Genomic DNA, 20,552 nt, shown 5'->3' on the forward strand with positions numbered 1-20,552 from the left:
CTGACTAACTACCTGACTGACTGACTGACTACCTGACTGACTGACTGACTGACTGACTGACTGACTACCTGACTGACTGACTGACTGACTGACTAACTATCTGACTGTCTGACTACCTGACTAACCACCTGACTGACTGACTGACTACCTGACTGACTGACTACCTGGCTGACTACCTGACTGACTACCTGACTGACTGACTGACTAACTACCTGACTGACTGACTGACTGACTGACTGACTACCTGACTGACTGACTGACTACCTGACTGACTACCTGACTGACTGACTGACTACCTGACTGACTGACTACCTGACTAACTACCTGACTGACTGACTGACTACCTAACCGAATGACTACCTGGCTGACTACCTGACTGACTGACTGACTACCTGACTGACTGACTACCTGACTGACTACATGACTGACTGACTGACTAACTACCTGACTGACTCACTGACTACATGACTGACTGACTGACTAACTACCTGACTGACTCACTGACTACCTGACTGACTGACTGACTAACTACCTGACTGACTGACTGACTGCCTGACCTGAATTTACCTTGTGATGCCCTCGGCTGCACCGTGGGAAAAAGAAAGAAAGAAAGAAAGAAAGAAAGAAAGAAAGAAAGAAAGAAAGAAAGAAAGAAAGACAGATAAAATAATTAAGTAAGGATTATATTACAACATAGAAATAAATACATACAAATAATAACACTTGTTACATCTACATACAGATGATTTAGCAAAAGGCCACAGAGAAAAGTCATGTTTTGAGCCGTCTTTTAAAAGAGGTGACAGGAGTCACATCTACATACATGGAAGTTTGGAAGTTTATTCCAGGAACTGTGAGTATACAAACTAAAATCAGCTTCACCAGATTTTGTTTTCACCCTGGGAAACAACTAACAAAGATGACCTCAGAGGTCTGGGTGGCTCCTAAAAGCCACCCAGACTTTAAAAGCAGCTCAGAAAAGTACATTAAATTAAGTGTCTTGGAGTGACCCCTCTCCTCTCCCTCTTTTTCTCCTCTCTTTGTCTTTCTCCCTCATCTTCTACACATCTGCCTCTAGCAATTTCAACAAGAAGCCTTTTGATCTGAAGCCGGCTTCTCCACACTCAGCGCCACACAGAATAATAACAATAAAAGTAACAGGTGACAATGTGTCCCACATGTAGAAGATGTTTTATTATCCCAGGATGAAGCTAAACCATTGAAAATACACTGTAAACTACATGACATCAGTTTTTCCCAGTTCATAAAAAGGTTGACTTTTTGGAAATAAAAGTTTTGCAGGACACTGTGTACCTACACTCCCTCTCTCTCTCTCTCTTTCTCTCTCTCTCTCACACACACACACAAACACACACACAAGCACACACACACACTCGACCACATAATTCCTTAAGTTGGTTGGCAGAGAATATGCGGTCAAATGTCATCAGATAGGAGTGAAATCACACAGAGCCACAGACCTCAGAGGTGGAAAAAAGACAAATACTTTACTCAAGTTAAAGTATTATTACTTTAGTTTAACTTGAACTAAGTTGGTATTAGATTATGTATAGCATCAATATATCATTGTCTAATTATTGTAATAATCATAATTACCACAGACAAATGAGAGCATGGTGGAAACGATCGATTGCCTCTATCTCAAACCAGTGGTATTGTTAGTGCTAGTGTTTATCAAAATTAATACTACATTTCCCATAAATCCCAATGCTTACTTACTGGGTCTTTATCAGTCCAAACAAAGAGCTTAGAGGTGAAAAAAACAACTTCATATATAGATAACGGTGAGAGTGAATGATCAGAATATTCCTTCTAATACATTCTCTCATTGTAATCATTTCTCATTTCTAATTTCCCGCTGTGAGAAAGACTGAGCTAAATGTGTGAAATGTAAAATGTGTTGAAAACAAGTGGAAAGGCAGGCTGTGTTGTGATAATTATAAAATCTACTCCAGTAAAGTAACCGGTGTAGTTAGTAATGAGTTACGTTCCATCTGTGTAGGAGCTCATTTACTGCCAGTGGAGGAAGTTTAAACACTTTGGAGGTTTTAATTTGTCTGTGGGTGCAGTGTGTGTGTGTGTGTGTGTGTGTGTGTGTGTGTGTGTGTGTGTGTGTGTGTGTGTGATGCTAATTAAAAGTGTCCTGTCCCAGTGCTTTTGCCTCCTTTATAAGACCAACAGACTGACAGAGAGAGCAGAAGAGGTAGAGGCATTTACTGAGAAGGTAGCTATTCTCTCTCTCTCTTTCTCTCTCTCTTCCTCTCTATATGATAGCTGTTATATGATCATTTGTGTTGCAGATCTCTTTCCCACTGAGTCTTGGATGAACATGATGAAGATGAAGATGATGATGAAGATAACGTCCTGGCTGCTGCTGCTTGGCCTTGCTGTGAGCTTCACTGCTGCTGCTGCACCAGGTATCTGCATGTTCCTCTATATAACTCATACACTATTCACATTATTATTTAAATATCGGTAATACTGTATTTGTGCTTTGTGATGCATTACAAGCAGATAATAATCATAATAATGGTAATAATCTTTATTTATATAGCACTTTTCAAAACAGTTACAAATTGCTTCACAATCAACAGAGAGAAAAGACTGACAAAGGACAGATCAATGTCCTTTGTGTTTCAATAAAACAAGACTTATAATAATGTTTTATAATGTACTATATGCACTTATGATGCCTTATAATGTACCTATAATGTTGCCTTATAATGCATTTATAATCCATTATAATGAACTTATAATGCTTTTAATGCACTTGTGATAACCTATGATGCCTTATAGTGCACTTATAATACTAATGCCTTATGATGATGCCTTATAATGGATTTGTGAAACCTTATAATTCCTTATTTTCCTTACAGGCAGTTGTGTGGGTCGCTGTGGGGAGGTTTTCACCAGAGGCAGACAGTGCACCTGTGACTCAAACTGCATGCTTCATGATGAGTGCTGTGACGACTTTGAGGCTGTCTGCACCAACGGTAAGACACAACTGATAAAATAAAATAAAAAAAAACCCAGATGGATAAGGATGAACTTGAATTATCTCTTTGGGGGAATTGGGCATTTGCAGCAGCACATAATAGGATGCGGGAACATAGAGTAAAGGGAGGGTATTAAACATAATGCAACTGACTACTGCAACAGTAGAATGCGTTATGTGTGAATGAAAAGAATTAAATAGAATAAGAGCTTTTTCACTTTTGTCTTTAATTCTAGAAAGTGTAGAGAAGTTGAAAGCAACATTTTTTTATTTTCCCCCCTCTGTATTATGCTGGTTGTGTTTTGTGTGTCTGTCATTCCAGCTCAGTCCTGCAGGGGGCGCTGTGCCGAGTTGTTCAGGAGGGGTCGGCTGTGCGAGTGTGACCCGGACTGCTTCCGCTACAACACCTGCTGTCATGACTACCAGCTGCAATGTGGTAGGGGGCCAACATCCGTAACCATAGCAACAACACAAGAAATGTCCTACTGTAACTTAGCAACACACTCAGGGATGTAGTGGAGGGTAAAGCCACCTACAGAAACCTATAGAATATCACATAATATAATAAGTTATTATTAAATGCTTCCTACCACAGTGTCTCTCTGTCCTCAGATGCCAGTGATGTCCGTGCGTCAGCCTCGCCCCACAGGAGCTACCAGTCTATGAGGGCCACAGCTACAGGTTAGCAGCTTCACCAAGTAACTGACTGACTGACTGACTGACTGACTGACTGACTGACTGACTGACTGACTGACAAACTAGCAGCAGGACTAGAGGCAGAGCCATCTTTCTTATATTTCTGACTCACTTTTTCAGTTGAAGTTTACTTTACTTGCCATTGTAGTCCTTACATTGGAATTTGTATGGATGCTATCATATTCAAGGGCATTGTTGCTTATCTAAATTGCCTTTACATACATACAAGCTTTTCAACTAACTTCAGTGTATTTTTCTTCATGAATTCCTCCCAGCCCCGTCCTCAGGCAAGCGGAAGTCAGAGAAAAGCAAGAAAAGGTCCAACAGTGACAGTGAGGAATGGCCCAAAGGTGAATGTAGTTCTAATGCTGAATAGTGCAAATGTTATAAGTTTTATTGTGTTTTATTGTGACTAAACATAGTCGAGAAAAGTAGTTCTAAATTAGAGAAACTTTGTCCAAAAACGATTCAGTATATACACAATCATAACAGATAGCACTGTAACTACATACAGAAATGTATATTGTGGCATTCAATATGTAAAAAATATCAACATTCTCAATCAGTGATTGGTTCATTTTACCATCACTCACTGTGGGTAGTGTTTTTTTTTATTTATTAACTAATTTCCAGGTTCAATTTTTTCCTATGTCAACTCCTTTTTTCAGGATACTGATATTGAGAAAAAATTGCCCACAAGCCACTTTAAATTGAAAATACATAAAGGTACTTCACAGCCACCTAATATTTTAATCACTGACAACACAATGCTACAGTTTTACTACCTGGTGGACATGAAGTAATGTATTAAACCATGTAAACCTGAAACTATGACTGGGTCAGTCAGTCAACATATACATTGTAAGGCCATGTTATAATGACATGCATTATGCTGTTATATTATAGTAAATTCTATCCATGTGTTTCTGCCACACATTAACAAGGAGCGTCAACCTCGCACCTCCGCTACCCTTTGATTGACGGCTACTCTGGCCCCGCCCCTCAACCTGCACCGACCAATCCGCATCGAAATGGTTTGGAGAATTCATTCCTCCTCTCTTTCTTTCTTTGGTCTCTCTTTCTCCCTCAAAAAATAGTCTTTTATCATTTATTTAAGTTATTATTATTTTTTTTTTTACTTTTGGCCATTAATGGAAGCCATTTGTCTGGTTTCCTCTCTTCTTCTCCAGGTATGAGTAACTTCCCTTTCAGCCTCTTGCCGGCGTCGGGCCCCTCCTCTCCCAGCTGGGCTCCAGACTCCCCAGCGTCTGGCTCCTCTCTGCCCAGCCAGAGTGCTCCGCCTCTGGGCAGCAGCGGTCCTCTGAGTCCCTCTGGTCCTGGAGCTTCTGGTGGTAAACTCAACCTCCAGCTGGTGCTGTCACATGGAGGAACGGCTCCTTCAGGGCCAAGTCAAGGTGACTCAGACAAAGTTCAATTCATTTTTTAGTTAGAATTTAATATTTTGTGAGCTTGGAATTCTAAGGTTCTATGTGAATTTTAGGCCCCAGACCCAGCACCCTGCAGGATGTAGCCCAGGCCCTGGGGATCCCTCTGGGGGAAGGAGGCTCTGAGGGACCAGGGACAGGTAAGAGAAGTAGTACTAAGAGTGTGTGTGTGTGTGTCCCAGTCTGACTAATTTCAGCCTATTGTGTGTCTAAAACATGTTTAAGTATCTAATGTTGACATCTAGACTAATGTATTAACTCCCTGTGGGCTAGAGTGGGCTTTGGTGAGCATTTCCTAACAAACTCTGTTGTGTATGTGTGTGTGTGTGTGTGTGTGTGTGTGTGTGTGTGTGTGTGTGTGTTTCTAGGGCCGTTTGCTAACAGTGATCTGTGCAGTGATTCTCCCATCAGTGGACTGACAGCTCTCAGCGACGGGACGATATTGATATTTAAAGGTCAGTGTGAGTTTGTGTGTATAATAATGAGAATCAAATATATACTTAGTAAATTATACCCTACATATTGTAAATTATACAAAAATAGAAAAAATAAATGTTTTATTGCTCTGAGGTATGTTTGTGTGTGTGTGTTTACAAAGAGTTTATAATGTCAATATGACTTGTGTATAGGCTCATCTGTGTCTGATGTGTTCATGTAGTGTGAGTGTGTGATGTTTCTATCTGTACATGCTGTATGTAGTTACTGTGTGTGTGTTCCAGGTGACTTGTTCTGGTCAGTTGACCCGGTCAGTCGGTCAGTCGGTCCTCCACAAAGTATCACAGACACTCTGGGCGTCCCTTCTCCCATCGACACTGTCTTCACACGCTGCAACTGCCAGGGACACACCTACATCATCAAGGTACAGATACTACTAACAATACTACTACTGATACTACTACTACTACTACTACTACTACTACTAGTACTACTACTGCTACCACTTTTTCTACTACTACTACTACTACTTTCATCACTCATAATCATAACTGCAAGTGAAAAGAGTTTTCTTCTAAATCCGAGCTTAGACCTCCATCATCACAGTATATAGTCATCCTGTTTGTCCTGAGCTGCCTGAAAAGACACCTTGATAGGATCATTAACCCCCCTCCCCTCCCCTCCCCCCCCCCCCCACCAACAGGGAGACCAGTACTGGCGTCTAGACAGCAACATGGTGGTGGAGCCTGGCTTCCCTCAGCCTCTGGCCTCTGGATTCTCTGGTCTGGCAGGAGACATCAGTGCTGCACTGCCACTACCAGCCACCAGGAGCAGACCTGAGATGGTTTACTTCTTTAAGAAGGGTGAGCAGACCTGAGATGGTTTACTTCTTTAAGAAGGGTGAGCAGACCTGAGATGGTTTACTTCTTTAAGAAGGGTGAGTAGACCTGAGATGGTTTACTTCTTTAAGAAGGGTGAGCAGACCTGAGATGGTTTACTTCTTTAAGAAGGGTGAGTAGACCTGAGATGGTTTACTTCTTTAAGAAGGGTGAGCAGACCTGAGATGGTTTACTTCTTTAGGAAGGGTGAGTAGCCTAAGTAATTATATTGTAATACTCTATTGAACCCTGTAGGAAAACGGTCTTTTCTCTTGGGAGGTCAGAGGTCAGGGTCTGGAGCTGGTAGGGATCCAGCAGGGTGGAGGGTTTGAACCTGAGTCCTCTGGTTGAAGGACAGTGATTCTATTGTTGGGCCTCCCAGTATGAATGTGTGTAACTGTATGAATGTGAAGCAGAGTGTTGATGGAAGAGAGCGTGATCAGTTGACTTTCCTGGATAGATGAAATGAACAGAAAGACTGATGAACTAAGCAGATAGACACACTGTTTCTTATTCAAGTCGTTGGTCTTTAAAGACATCAGTGACTCTTTGTCGTCCCTCCCTGTCCGTCCTCCAGGAGACACCATGCAGAAGTTCTCCTTCCCTCCAGGCAGCGCTCCCTCCTGCAGCAAGAAACCCAGGACGTCCTACGGCAGACGCTCGGCCCGCCAGGCTGGTTGGTGACTGATAAAACTAATCAACTGATGAGATTAGTTTGCTGTTTGTTAGTTATTTATTTACAGCGCTGTTGTTGTTGTTGTCTCTCCTCCAGAAGTTCATCTCAGTGGAGAGATCAACATCAAAGTGTCTCTGAAGGGGCTTCCCTCCTCGGTCACCTCTGCTCTCTCCATGCCCAATGCTCAGAGGGGCGAGAAATACGAATACTACGTCTTCTCCGGACGTAAGAGCCTCACAGTTTGATAAGAACTCATTAGAATACAGTCGAATAAGAACCTCACAGAGTTTGATAAGAACTCATTAGAACACAGTAGAATAAAACCTCAGAGTTGAATAAGAAGCTATTTTGTCTTACTTGCCACAGCAGGACTTTGAAGCCATCTCTAGTTCTTGTCTGGTATCTAACTGGCCTCTGTCTCTTCAGCTCTGTTCTTTACCATCAAGGTCTCAGGTGATCTGCCGGCTCTGGTCAAACCTCACCTGTCTGCGGCCCTCACGGCCCCGCCCAGCCCCGGCTCCGCTGCCATGGCGACCGACCCGGCCCGGAACGCCGACCCTGCCGACCCTGCCAACCCTGCCTACCCAGCCAACTCCATCATGGGCTGGCTGCAGTGTCCCTAGACTCTAGACCCGCCTCCATACAGCTGGAAGAGTTAGAGAGGAATCTGCTTCAGCACCAGAAGATGGCTGCCAGAAAATTTTGATAAGTGTTGTGGAAATGAGCATAATCTTAGAATTTGACAGCAGTTCTTTTATATCAAAACACGATTACTTTTCCCTGCTGGAAAATGGTGTAGGCCTACTATTAGCAGTTACTTCATGGTCTTCCAGTAAGCTTACATTAAAACTCTAACTAATAATACCTTAACATATTTTGGAACAATCCCCCCCTCCCATCACATAAAGAAGAATCCAAAATGTGTGAAGCTCAAGATTATACATAAAGCACTGAGTCACTTTCCATGCTTGTTCTGGTCCAGCCTGTCCACTTCTGAACAGTTATGTCCCACCTAAACATCCTGTTTCAACTGGAAATATGTCAAATTTTGGAAGCAAAACACCATCAAAATGCTGTTTCCTTGTGTCTTTAATGTTTAATGGCAGCCATCCTCAGTGTGCAGGTTCATCACTCTGAATGGAAACGCTTTTTCTATCCATTCTGACTCCATCTGGTTATAACGCCACACAACGCTGCTTATTATTCAACTTTATTAGTGGAACAAAAATGTATCAACATTACAGCGCAATGACACAGAGCAAAATTAACATACTAATAAAATTACAAAACTAGAATTGCTATCATGAATATATGTGAAACAAAATTACAAAACAACTAAAATATTTGAAAACCTAATTATGGGACAAAGTGAACTAAATATGGAAGAAAGATCACAAAAAGCTCTCATATCGCTCTGTAATGTTGTGATTACTGATTTTGATTGGATAAAGACCAAAGGCTGAGAGAAACAGAAAAATCTAGGGAAACTTATGACTGCACCGAGTACCCTTCTCTATCAAAATAACTAATGCGGAAAGAGAGCAATGTCTTTCTTCTTCCTGCCTGAGCTGAGCTGTCCGGGCTCCTGCTGATGACGTCATCTCTAGGGGACGCTCCCTCGGCCCATGGCTCCTCCTCTTCCTGCTCGAGAGAAAGTGACACCGCCTGGAAAGCGGGGAGGGAGAGACGGCGGTCGGGCTTTGTTCCGTTTATAAACCGACGACTGAAATGATCAATTCTACTTAAAAAAAAGATGATATTCTCCCCATAATGGATGTGGTGTCTGTGTGTGTGTGCTGCTTTTCTGCTTAATGAACTCCAATAAACTGCTTCATCAGTACAATCCCAGTGACTGGAGTCTGCTCTGTGACGTGAGTGCAGTACCTTTGGTGTGGTATGTGGCCGTGTAATCCTGCCTGAGACACTAAAAGACCAAATATGACTGAGAGGAATTTTAGAATCTTAACCTCTGCGGATGAGTGTCGTCCTGGCCTCCCTCCCTCCTCTGCCTCTGGACGACAGGCTGCTGTTCTGAGGCTGGCCTGCCAGGGGGCGCCGCTGAGTAGCGCTGCTGGTGTCTGCGAGTGAAGGCCAGAGATGAAGAGAAACTAGATTAGATGAGACTAAACTTTTGGCGTTTCCCCTCCCTGCCATTCTTTTTTTATGTGTTAAATTCATAATTCCAGTCAGTAAAGCGGAATACATTACCAGGGTCCTGGCTGGTAGATGGCAGACCAGCGTCGTCACTCTGCTGCCCGGTAGACTCCATGTCTGTCTGACTCTCTAAAGAAGACTCGACGCTAGGACTAGACCACACACACACACACACACACACACACACACACACACAGAGTCAGTGGGGGAGTGGCGGGCGGCTTTCTGGTCGCGAAGGAGAGAGATTTCACTTTTATTTCTATTGGTTTTTTACGGATAGAAAAAAAGAGGCTCACCCCTCCCCCTCCTGCTCCATGAAGACCTCGTCGCCGTCGTCGGCAGCGGCGGCCATCCCGGTGGAGGCGGTCACCATGGGAACGGACTGGGAGGCCATGTTGTCGCTGCTGTCTGAGGGCAGAGACTCCGTGAAGACCGTCACTGACGGAGACAGAGAAGTCAAGCAGCAGTATTTGAAAGGATCGGTGTCCGATTTAGCTGTGTGTGTGTGTGTGTGTGTCTAAAGCATGGAGGATGTGATGTGTGTAATGTAGTGTGTGTGTGTGTGTGTGTGTGTTACCTGGTGCAGCAACCTGTAATGGTGTGGTGGGGACGCTCCTTCCCCCCCCTTCCTCATCATGAGCGGCCAGGAACAGAGGAGACTCATACATACCTAGACCTGCACACAGAAAAGATTAGGTGTTCAGAAAGATGTCAGAATAAACTAAGATTTAGACTTCTCAGCTTTGATTAGGGTGTGTGTGTGTGTGTGTGTGTGTGTGTGTGTGTGTAGTACCTCCTTGTGAGGCCAGCTGTCCCAGGTCAGAGTGTGAGGCCGACGTCTGAGGCAGCAGGTCTTCTGGAGGTCCGAACCTGAACCTGGTGAGACCTGCGACCTGAGGGGAACTAAGGAGACGATAGAGAGGCATAAAGTTAAAGTGAGGGAGAGAGAGGGAGAGAGAGAGAGAGAGAGAGATCCCTTGATAATGTAATGCTGTATTCCTGTAAAGTGATCCATTTGTAAAATTCCCTGACTTTCCCTGTGTGGAATACAAACTCTAAATTCCTTCATATTCCAGGAATTCAATGACCAGTGGGAATGCTGAACATAGCCTTAGTGAAGCTGTCAGTGTGTGTGTGTGTGTGTGTGTGTGTGTGTGTGTGCATCTTACTGTATAGCCTCGGCGAAGCCATCAGTGCGGTGTGGGACCACCAGAGTGGGAGTACTGGGAACCATCCTGTCATCGTCGTCAAAGAAATGTTGCTGCAACACACACAAACACACACAAACACACACACACACTCTCAATTAATACGACAGATGCAGATGTTTTTCCTTAGACAAATGATGCAAAACACACAGAATATCATGTTTTAAAACCAATGACACCAACATTTACATAAAAACACACACACACACACAGTGTCTCTTACCATACTTCCTATCCCAGGGGTTAGCTGAGGTCCTCGTCCTAGTGATGGTCGGCGTATCTGCCTCTGGATGGACAAACACACACATCATCACTGTGTGTTCACTAGACTGCAAATTTGCTTAGTAGTAGCTGTCTAACCTGTCCCTTCTCAAATGCTGTCCAATTATCTTGGGATGATAAAAAAAAATTACAACTCTAGAGATAGGAAACAATATAGGCAATATAGATTTAGGACAATTCCAAAAACGATATATTAGGTGACAAGCATTTCTAAAAAAAAAAGCCACCAAAAAGTCATGTGTGTGTTCATTCTTGCACAAAGCTTTAACAGCTACAACAGTGCTATAATTACATCTACTGAATCTCTATCCACTCTCTACTCACTCTACCTATTTTCTACTATTCCACTTCTTTTCCTGGCACCTCTCTGTGTGATAATATGTGATAATTCTATGGTCACAGGAATACTGTAAAGGCACTTATGCCCTGACATTTGCACCTCTTAAATTTGGCTGCTTGTACTGTGTAGGACTTGCAGTGTGTGTGTGTGTGTGTACCTGTGTGTGTGGGGGTCCCAGCTCCGCGGCGGGAGGCTGGATGTAGAGCCGCGGGGGCAGGGAGTGGGGGGTTCGGCGGGGGTGGGGGAGCCGGGGGGTGAGGGAGGAGGAGGAGGGAACGGAGGAGGAGGAGGAGGCGGGGGCGAGGTGCACGTGGTCTCTGGGGGGCTCGGACTCCGACGTGGCACTGCTGCTGCCTTCGCCTGTGACGGAATCGACCGGCCGCGGGTTATTAGCTGTATTCAAAATCATTATGCTAATCTCTCATAATTAATGTGATGTTATGAGGTCAACTTACTGCTGTGGGAGGGCTCAGAGGGCCGGTGGGAGTCCGAAGAGGGTCCGCACAGGTTCTCCTCGGCGTTGCCGGCTTCCGGCGGCTCCCCTTCTTCATTCTCCTCTTCCTCGCCTCCCTCCTCCTCCGCCTCGCCGCTCCCCTCGTTGCTCTCCTCCCCTCCCATCCCTCCGTCACCGGCGTCCTCGTCGCCTTCGTCGTCCTCCTCTTCTTCCTTATACTGAGGCGGGAGACAGCAGGGTGGGGTGGAAATTAACTCCCGAGACAACAAGATAAAAAAAAAGCCGGGAAACATTTGGCAAGATAGCAGAATCAGAGGAGCACCTCCTCCTCCTCTTCTTCTTCTTCTTCTTCTTCTTCTTCCTCCTCCTCCTCCTCGTCCTCTTCCTCCTCCTCCTCCTCCTCGTCTTTCTCCTCCCCCTCTTTGCTCTCGCGGCTCTCGCTGTCGGTGTCGATCACGATGACGTCCCGCTCCTGATTGGCGGCTTGAGGGGTCATCGGATCGGAGGGGACGGACTGGGACACGTCTCCTTCACCGACCTCCTCGTCTTCCTCAGCTAGGACTGGAAAACCCTCCTCTGGGAGCTCCTACACACACAAAGTATATTCAATCAATTCTATTATACCAGTTGATTTACTAGTGTTTGTTGTTTGTCTTCAAAAACTCATATCAATCAAACCCTACTTTGTACAAACTGCAAGTTCCCACCTCAGCAATGCCACCAAACGTTAGCTATCTGATGAAAGAATCCCAATACAAGTTGTATCAATTGGTAACTGACCTGGCTGTCATCAGCTGAGTCTTGTCTTTCTCTCTCCTCATCTAGCTCTCCTTCCATCCCCTCATCACCCTCCACCTGAAACACACACACACAGAGTGAAGTGGTAACAGTTTAAAAGCCTCAACAAAAGATGAGTTAGTGATGGATTCAATTACAATAATGAGTTACTTATATAAACATTTGTAACTGAGTAGTACTTCATTAAAAATGACATTAGTTAACATTTTATATCTGATTCATAAGTGAAGAATACTATTGCCAGTTCATGATTTGAACATGATTACCTAATATTAATACATATACATACATAAACAAACTCTTTAGTAATCTGGTTAGTTATCATGCAAGTTAACAATTTAGGACTGTATGCGAATGGAAATATACATGTATTAATAATAAATGATTATGGCGCACAAATGATGTCCTAACAATTGTATTCTTCACATATGAATTTTAACTGATGTCATTACTAATGATGTACTATTCAGTTACAAATATTTCTAATACGATACTTTAAGTCACTTATTATTGATATTGGTTGATTGGTTGATGGGGTCAATCTATGGGTGTCTCGTTGTGTTTATGTGTGTGTATACCTGCAGTGTTATCGTTTGTCTTAGTCGTAGTTTCTTGGTAGATGGAGTTGTGTGTGAACTCTCTGGTCCGCCCTCCTCCTCCTCCCTGCCTCGCTTTGGCCCTGCTGAAACCACACACACACACACACACACACACACACACACACACACACACACACACACACACACACACACACACACACACACACACACACACACACACACACACACACACACACACACACACACACACACACACACACACACACACACACACACACACACACACACACACACACACACACACACACACACACACACACACACAATGGAGGACAATGTTACATATTTAGAGCCAATACTTCTTTATTCTAGACATGGAGCTGCAACATGGTGCCCATATGCTGCATTCGTGTCATATGGGAAAGATGGTAAATATGAGGTTCCTACTTGAAAATACTGATCACCTCAGCTTTAAGCTGGTAAACACTTCTAGAAAATACTGTTCACTCAGCATTCTGATGGTAAATTCTACTACAAAATACTGTTCACTCAGCATTCTGATGGTAAATTCTACTAGAAAATACTGTTCACTCAGCTTTCAGATGGTAAATTCTACTAGAAAATACTGTTCACTCAGCTTTCAGATGGTAAATTCTACTAGAAAATACTGTTCATCTCAGCTTTCAGATGGTAAATTCTACTTGGGAATGGGGTTTGGCAATGGACCCTGATTTCTCTGACTTCCTGAATTCTTACCAAGAAGGAAATACCTGGTGTCATGTGTCCATTTCAAATAATATGTACAAAATGAAAGGATTTTTGCTTTGTGGTTGACAACGTGATGTTTGGTTTGCTGTAAAACACAAACTCAGATGTATCATCACTAAGTTCATGTGTGTTAACTGTGTGAAAAAGCTGATCAGGAGCATCGGGAGATCTAAAGTCTACAGAAAACTTCCAACGGTTATTCCCATATGACCCGAACAGCACGACCTCGCCAAGCTCCTGTCAGGCTCCTCCCATCCTGCTCACCTGTTCCGATCAGAGTGGTGGACGTGGATGGCCTCTCTGCCTCCACACTGGGTCCTGCCTCCTGACTGGCTGCCTGCTGCTGGGTGGGCTGGACAAAGGCTGTGGCCTGGGAGCTGGTCGGCTGAGTCATGGAAGCGGGTGCGCTCACCAGACTGGAGCTGGTGGAGTGCACGGAGCCGCCAGCGCTGATCAGTGCTGGAGAGAGAAACACTATATTACACACTGACACATCATATATATGTTATTAACAGACTTCTCCATTGGTAGAAACACACGTATAGCTCTAGGGTTTGACAAATATGGGATTTTTTTTTTCTCTCTCTTACCCTCTTGGCTGTCAGCCTGCGTGGTCGGCATGACGGTGGCGGTGGGCGTCGGCATGGAGACGGTCGCCGGCGTGACCATGGGCCGGATGCTGGCGCGGGGCGTGGCCTTGTTACCGGGGGAGGGGCTCGGCTTGTTGCTGGGAGACGGCGTGCTCGTGGTGGGGCGGATGTTGGCGGTGGGAGGGTCGGACAGACTGGAGCTGACAGGGAAACGGTTAAGGAATAAAATTAGTCCTGTGACACTGGGATTGTTTTTACTTTTAGTCTGTTGTCTTCAGCAGACACTTTTCACCGATTGGTTTCAATGAGGAATGCTGTCAAACCATAATTGTATTGGTGCAGTGTAGTATTCCAGTACATTCCTTCCTTCATTTCAATGGGACTTCAATGGGACTTCAATGGGATCTGTGTGTGTGTGTGTGTGTGTGTGTGTGTGTGTGTGTGTATTACCTTCCTCTGTCTTGGGCAGGATTCTTCAGAGATATCTGTCTCTGGTCTGCTGACCTCGGCTGATCACCAACCTACAAACAGAGACACACACAGACACGGTTTAGATTTTATTACATTTCTCATCACTATGAAATTGTCAATTTAGATGTTGATATGATCTTGATATTTCGTTTGGTCCGATTTCTTGCTCAGAGTTTCTGGGTTAGATTCCCCACAAAAGAATCCTTCTAGTGATGCAAGTTTAATCAAATTCAGCAGGCAAGGGAAATACTACAATTTCTTGATAGACAGCGACTCACAAGGGCTACAGAATGCAATATAATTAATATAGCAATGATATATTTAGAGAAAAGACAGAGTATTGTTGCACATTTTAAAACCCTTAAACCTGAAAATTGGAGGGTTATTGTTAATCTTTACAGTAGGTACACTGGAGCTGTTTTAATTGGTAGCAAACTTTAACTAAAGAGTAGTGTGTGTAATTCCCACAAGATATCCAAGACAATAAACCAAAATGTATTAATGGCAGCACTAAGGCTAAGTTAAACAGAATATTTACTGGCATACACTGTTAAAAACATTTGTAACTCTTTGAAAGTAAAAAGGAGAAGAAACTTCTGCAAAATCATTGGTTGATATCCTGCATTGGTGCATTTCAGGTGTCATTTGTGGTGGAAAAAATAAATATTGTCAAATATGATCAGACTGTGAAACTTTGGTGATATTAGGCTTGGGCCAATATTCTATTTTCTATAGTATTGAATATCGCATGTCATGAAAATGGTCACATTGAAAGATCAGCACAAAATATTTGCTATCAGCAGCTACAATACAAAAAAATCTCATCATCAGCCTTAAAAAAAAACAACCTATCAGCCGAACCTTAATGTCCATGCCCATACCTTTGAAACGCTCTGGTCCTGGCTTTCCTCCCTGGGGTCAGAGTGCGTTTGCGTCTCTCTCAGCTCCCTCAGTTCTCTGTCCAGTCGAAGGAGTCGTGCTTCATACTGAGACTTGAGGGCGCTCATTCTCACCTCCTGCTCCTCCTTATTCTGCTTCAGCTCCTCAATCTCATGACAGAACTTCTCCTTGGCACCTGGAGGTAAAGGGTGCAAGTAACAAATTACACTTAACCCCCCTTACTGTAACTTTGGTGCTTATTTGTATACTTGTTTTAGTGTATTTTGGAGTCAGTCATTTTACTCTTACTTAAGTATGCTTTGAATCAAGTATTGTACTATGCATTTTAAATTCCATCCATTACAGAGTTCAAGTTTGGTAAGCTTTCCATAAGCCAGAAAGGAGAATTTAACAACTATTTAAAATGACAACTGTTAACAGTCTGTTAAGGTATCCAACTATGAATTTAACTATAGCAGGACATCTCCAACTGTTTAATTGGATAGTCTTGGCTCTGTGTGTGTGTGTGCATGAGTGTAACTTACTGTTTAGTTGGTTGATTTTGGTCTTGGCTCCCAGGAAGGCCTTCTTGGTCTTTTCTTCTTTGTCAGCCATCTGCTGCTTGAGCTGCTCCTCTCTGCTGCTGCGCTCCGACACCTACAGAACAACAACATTACAACTCATTTTAACCCCTTTCATTTCATTTAACAGTTATGTTGAGCAATTCCACAAACTGAATTTTAGTTCAATATTTCTTCACCGCACCCTTTAATTGTGAAGAAAGAGATTCTGCTTAAACACCTAGAGGAGAGCATACATTGTTTCCACATGTAGACAATGATTCATGGCAGAGGGTAAAAGCTGAACCACTGGTAACTTATTGTTGCTTAGCAAAAATGAATGGACGTCAATGGGGAAATATGAACCAGTGAACAGTCTATAAAAGTCTATTCAATTTTGAGATGACAAGACTTAAGTTTAAGACAAGAATAGTAATAAATCCACATTTGAAGTACCTCCTGTCTGAGTTTAGCCAGCTCCTCCTGTAGTGCCTGGTTTGCATCACTAGCAGCGTTAGCATCACCAGCCTGGAGAGACTGGGAACTCTGGGTGGCCTGGCTAGCTTCGTTAGCCTGGTTAGCTTCAGTGAGCTGCTCCTGCAGACGCCTGACCTCTGCTTCACGCTCACCGACCGTCTTGACAGAGGAGGGAAGATGAAGGAGGGAATAAAAGAAAGGAGGAGGGAGAAAATATGAAAACATGGAAAGGGTGGAATAATAAGAGCAGAATGAGGGGAAATGGAGACAGAGGGATTGAAAGGAAGAAATAAATCCTAAAAGGTAAAATAATTTAGTATAGTTTCCCTACCTTCTGCAGGCTGTCCAGCTGGCCTTGCAACTCAGTCACCTGTTAGGAGGGAAGGATAAATAGAGATTAATTAGTTATTTATTAGTTTTATTATAGCACATAAACCTCAGGTTTAAACATCAGAAATCACAGCAACAGCAGCAGATAAATATATATAAATATACTGTATATAGAAAAAAGCCACCTCACCTTGCTCTCTGATTGGCTGAGAGAGGTCTTCAGAGTGTTGACTTCTTGGTTGTGGCTCTGTTGATTGGTTAGTTGGGTCTGCTGTAGCTCTTTCTGATTGGCTTGGTTCTGCTGAAGGGCTTCTTTAGCCTGCTGGAGCTCCCTTTGGATCTGCTGAATTTGGTTCTGACGGGCCTGAGCTTGAGACTGGGACGATTTTAACTGGTTCTGCAGCTGCACATGAGAATGAAGCAGATTAGGCGGGTTAATGTGGACCTGCAGGCTCTAACGGGGACTGGGTGAATTTCTTTTGGTTGGAGCCTCAGGGATTAATGCTGCATTCATATCATATGGGGATAAGTGACAAAACGACTTGATGGTACAACAACTTGAAAGTGTCTATACATTAAAACTCATGTGAAACCGTCAAGATGCCATGATTGAAGATTTCTGTAGGCTTTGGTTGCTCCTGCTCAGTTTTTTCACACTGAACACACAAGAACTTGGTGAATGCTACATTGCAATGTCGACCACAAATGAAAAATCTATTTTAAGAGCTGTGGTCACAAAATGACTTGTGAAAATCTTTAGTATTTAATACCTGTTGGGTGTGGGTCTTGGCTTGTTGGAGCTCTTTCTGACTCTGGGTCAGCTGGTTCTGATTCTGCTGGAGTTGAGTCTGGGTCTGGGTCAACTGGGACTGGATCTACAGAACCAACACACGGTTAAAACAGCTGACATGACAGAACCAGTGATTCTTTGATTTCTGAAGTCTTTTCCTCACATAAGGTTTTCTAAATGGATAGCTATCTAAATTCACTATGTACTGTTAAAGAGTCTAGAGCCCCCTATTCCCATATAATTATTCCACATATAATTATTGTATTAGCCTGAGTTGTCCTGGCCAGACTACAGATAGACTTGCTGGTAGGTACTCAGGAGTACCTGTGTTAGCTGGTTCTGGTTCTGAGCTAGCTGGTTTTGGACCTCCTTGACTTGTTCCTTAGCCTGCTGGTTTTCCTTTCGGGCCTCCTCCAACTCCTGCTGGGATTTCTGGGCCTGGTGGAATAAATGAATCAATAGACACTTTCCTACAGTGGGGCTAAATAGGGCTTAAGAGTGCCAAGCCCAACACAAAACTTTATTTAAACTTGGAAGGAAATTTGCCTTGGACAATATGGGCCAACCTAATAACACAGTAGCGGCATAAAACAAGTCAAGTGAAATCATATTAACTCATATCAAATATTTTTTATGATTTGACTTGTGTTGGTTTACATGATTTTTTTTTCAGATGAATAAGGTTCCTGACCCAAGAGGCTATAAGACTCATGAAAAACCCATTGTAAAAGAAAAGAACAAGTACAGATGGCTACTTCTGAAAAGCAAATTTTTGGAAATGCAATGTAACAATCGTAATAAAAACACAATCATCAAGAAAAGCAGGAGGCTTGTACTCGGCAGCTCCAGGCTGTGAATGTGTAGAACTGTATACATGTAAATCAACAACAACAAAAAAAAAAAAAAGAGCAAAAGTGCTCCATAATCCTATGCTGGGTTAATGAAAGCTTAAAAAAAAGTAGCTGCTCACCTCCTCCTGTTTTTTCTGCACTTCCTCCTTAAACCGGTTCAGCTCCTCTCTGGCCTTGCTGAGCTCCTCCTGGGCCTGAGTGAGCTCCTGCTGCACCTCCCTGCTCGGCCCCGCCTCGCTTCCGGATTTGGCTGCTGTGTCCGCAACCAGCTGGAACAGACAAACATACACACAACACACAATCATAAAAATTGTGTTATTGGATAAAGCAATAAGGGTCCCCTGCCACACTGGCCTGTAGACGCACAACTATCTAACTAATCAGCTGGAAAGAAAACAGTCAGCCGCGGTCCCACCTTGTCATGCTGGGCTTTGAGCTCCTCGTACTGGGTCTTGTAGCGCCGTCCGATCTTCTTGACCTGGGTGATGGTCTTGTTCTTCTCCAGGAGGTCGTTGGCTTTCGTCTCCAGGTCTTTCTTCTGCGTGTCTCTCTCTGAAGTGAGCCGGGCCACGGAGTCTCTGAGGGCTTGCAGCTGAGACTGGGCCGAGTTACTGCTGGCACTGGATCTGTTCAACACATGGTAATAACTACTATCAGTTTAAACGTTATTTTTATGAACGCACCGATCGATAACCCGCTGATCATAATCGGCCGACAGACGTTCTAAATTGATTGTTTGAACTGTGCAATCACATTATAGGCCTACATTCACTATTTATGCTCATGTGCCATTTGACAGTTACTGAATACAATCTTTATTTTTTAAATAAAGAACAAGCAAGTTTTCAATTTCATACAGCCTCGGTCATTTCATTTCACTGCTTTCTGAACAGTTTGATTATTGGTTTTTCCTTCACTATTTTAAACTGTTAAAAAACACTGACAGCTGGCATGTATTTATTTCTGATGCTGTGTTATTAGATACAGTTTAATGTATTGAAAAAGAAAGCACAGCCTATCCTGCAGACTTTTTAATAACTCTCTTTGGATGAAAATTATGATTCATTTCCACATGGTTAAGCAGCAATGTCATGCAGCCATAAGAACAAACAGTTTAAACACAGTGCTAGATAGATTTTTTTTTACTGTTTGTGCTTACTGTGCACTTTTACATGATGTGCTGTTATTAGTGAGTCAGGCTAAAATGCATCAGTTCAATCACTGAACTGATTGGTGATACAATCCGTTATAAAAAAAAAAAAAAATCAGACCCAAAAAAAGGGGTGTATTCCTAGTTATTTTATTTCTCAAGTCTATTTCTGGGGTCAGTCCCTTACAGATTGGAACTAAGGCTGGGCAGATTTACAACAGAAACTGATCCTAGAGAGCAGAAAGTGTGTGTATGCATGGTGTGTGTGTGTGTGTGTATCTTTGTGTGTGTGTGTGTATTCTACCTGGCCAGTTCAGTCTTTAGCTTGGCGGTCTCTTCGGCCAGCTGTGCGATGCGTCTCTGCTGAGCTTCTCTCTCGCTGGCCAGTTTCTGTCTCTCCTCGACGTCGCTGTCCTTCTGCTGGCTCACCAGTTGCTGTAGGGATGGACACACACACACACACAGACACACACACACACACACACACACCAAAAGGGTCAAACTTTAATGATGGCTGTGGGGAAACTGGGTCGTTGTAGTGGCGGCAAAATTGTAAAAGGATACAGGAAAGAAAAAAAATGGCGCAAATGAGGGGTATTAAACATAACAAAACTGACAATTACAGCACAATAATGTATTAAGTAGAACTATATGAATGAAAAGTATGAAAATATATGAAAAAGCATGTATGCAGAGTCTACAAAATAACAGCAGCAGAACTAACCGAGACAAAGAAACGAACCA

The 20,552-nt window shown here is 43.2% G+C and overlaps 2 protein-coding genes across 3 annotated transcripts in view; one reads left to right on the forward strand and one right to left on the reverse strand.

The window, feature by feature from the left end:
• Nucleotides 1–2,321: 2,321 nt before the first annotated feature.
• Nucleotides 2,322–7,769, forward strand: LOC139651287 (proteoglycan 4-like; the record flags this gene model as incomplete). The annotated part of the gene is made up of 13 exons (XM_071528152.1): nt 2,322–2,438; nt 2,898–3,014; nt 3,339–3,452; nt 3,629–3,697; nt 4,000–4,062; nt 4,903–5,127; nt 5,214–5,297; nt 5,526–5,612; nt 5,877–6,016; nt 6,296–6,455; nt 7,048–7,146; nt 7,243–7,371; nt 7,573–7,769. Coding segments are annotated over 13 exons (1,601 nt in total), but the record flags the coding sequence as incomplete, so codon positions are not given.
• A 595-nt stretch (nt 7,770–8,364) lies between these two features.
• The window catches only part of LOC139651286 (nucleoprotein TPR-like), a 28,303-nt gene continuing 16,115 nt past the window's right edge, over nt 8,365–20,552 (reverse strand). Inside the window, exons 30-55 of one of the 2 annotated variants that reach the window (XM_071528151.1) lie at nt 20,113–20,243; nt 19,074–19,284; nt 18,778–18,927; nt 18,132–18,245; nt 17,788–17,892; nt 17,208–17,420; nt 17,019–17,057; nt 16,667–16,846; nt 16,196–16,307; nt 15,653–15,846; nt 14,751–14,821; nt 14,301–14,500; nt 13,975–14,169; nt 12,961–13,064; nt 12,365–12,439; nt 11,907–12,170; nt 11,586–11,802; nt 11,288–11,490; nt 10,732–10,794; nt 10,470–10,561; nt 10,094–10,203; nt 9,878–9,976; nt 9,597–9,708; nt 9,355–9,452; nt 9,114–9,224; nt 8,365–8,811 (exon numbers count right to left, since the gene is read on the reverse strand). In XM_071528151.1, coding sequence (XP_071384252.1) covers nt 8,750–8,811; nt 9,114–9,224; nt 9,355–9,452; nt 9,597–9,708; nt 9,878–9,976; nt 10,094–10,203; nt 10,470–10,561; nt 10,732–10,794; nt 11,288–11,490; nt 11,586–11,802; nt 11,907–12,170; nt 12,365–12,439; nt 12,961–13,064; nt 13,975–14,169; nt 14,301–14,500; nt 14,751–14,821; nt 15,653–15,846; nt 16,196–16,307; nt 16,667–16,846; nt 17,019–17,057; nt 17,208–17,420; nt 17,788–17,892; nt 18,132–18,245; nt 18,778–18,927; nt 19,074–19,284; nt 20,113–20,243 — 3,525 coding nt within the window. In that variant the 3' untranslated portion in view covers nt 8,365–8,749. Of the gene's footprint in view, nt 8,812–9,113; nt 9,225–9,354; nt 9,453–9,596; nt 9,739–9,877; nt 9,977–10,093; nt 10,204–10,469; nt 10,562–10,731; nt 10,795–11,287; nt 11,491–11,585; nt 11,803–11,906; nt 12,171–12,364; nt 12,440–12,960; nt 13,065–13,974; nt 14,170–14,300; nt 14,501–14,750; nt 14,822–15,652; nt 15,847–16,195; nt 16,308–16,666; nt 16,847–17,018; nt 17,058–17,207; nt 17,421–17,787; nt 17,893–18,131; nt 18,246–18,777; nt 18,928–19,073; nt 19,285–20,112; nt 20,244–20,552 lie in introns of both variants that reach the window. The other variant, XM_071528150.1, reaches the window with a different exon arrangement.

This window comes from Centroberyx affinis, unplaced genomic scaffold (assembly GCF_046629955.1).
Source record: "Centroberyx affinis isolate AG114_WGS23_722 - 3 ecotype Tasmania unplaced genomic scaffold, CSIRO-AGI_Caff_v1 ptg001624l_1, whole genome shotgun sequence".
NCBI classification, from domain to species: Eukaryota; Metazoa; Chordata; class Actinopteri; order Beryciformes; family Berycidae; genus Centroberyx; species Centroberyx affinis.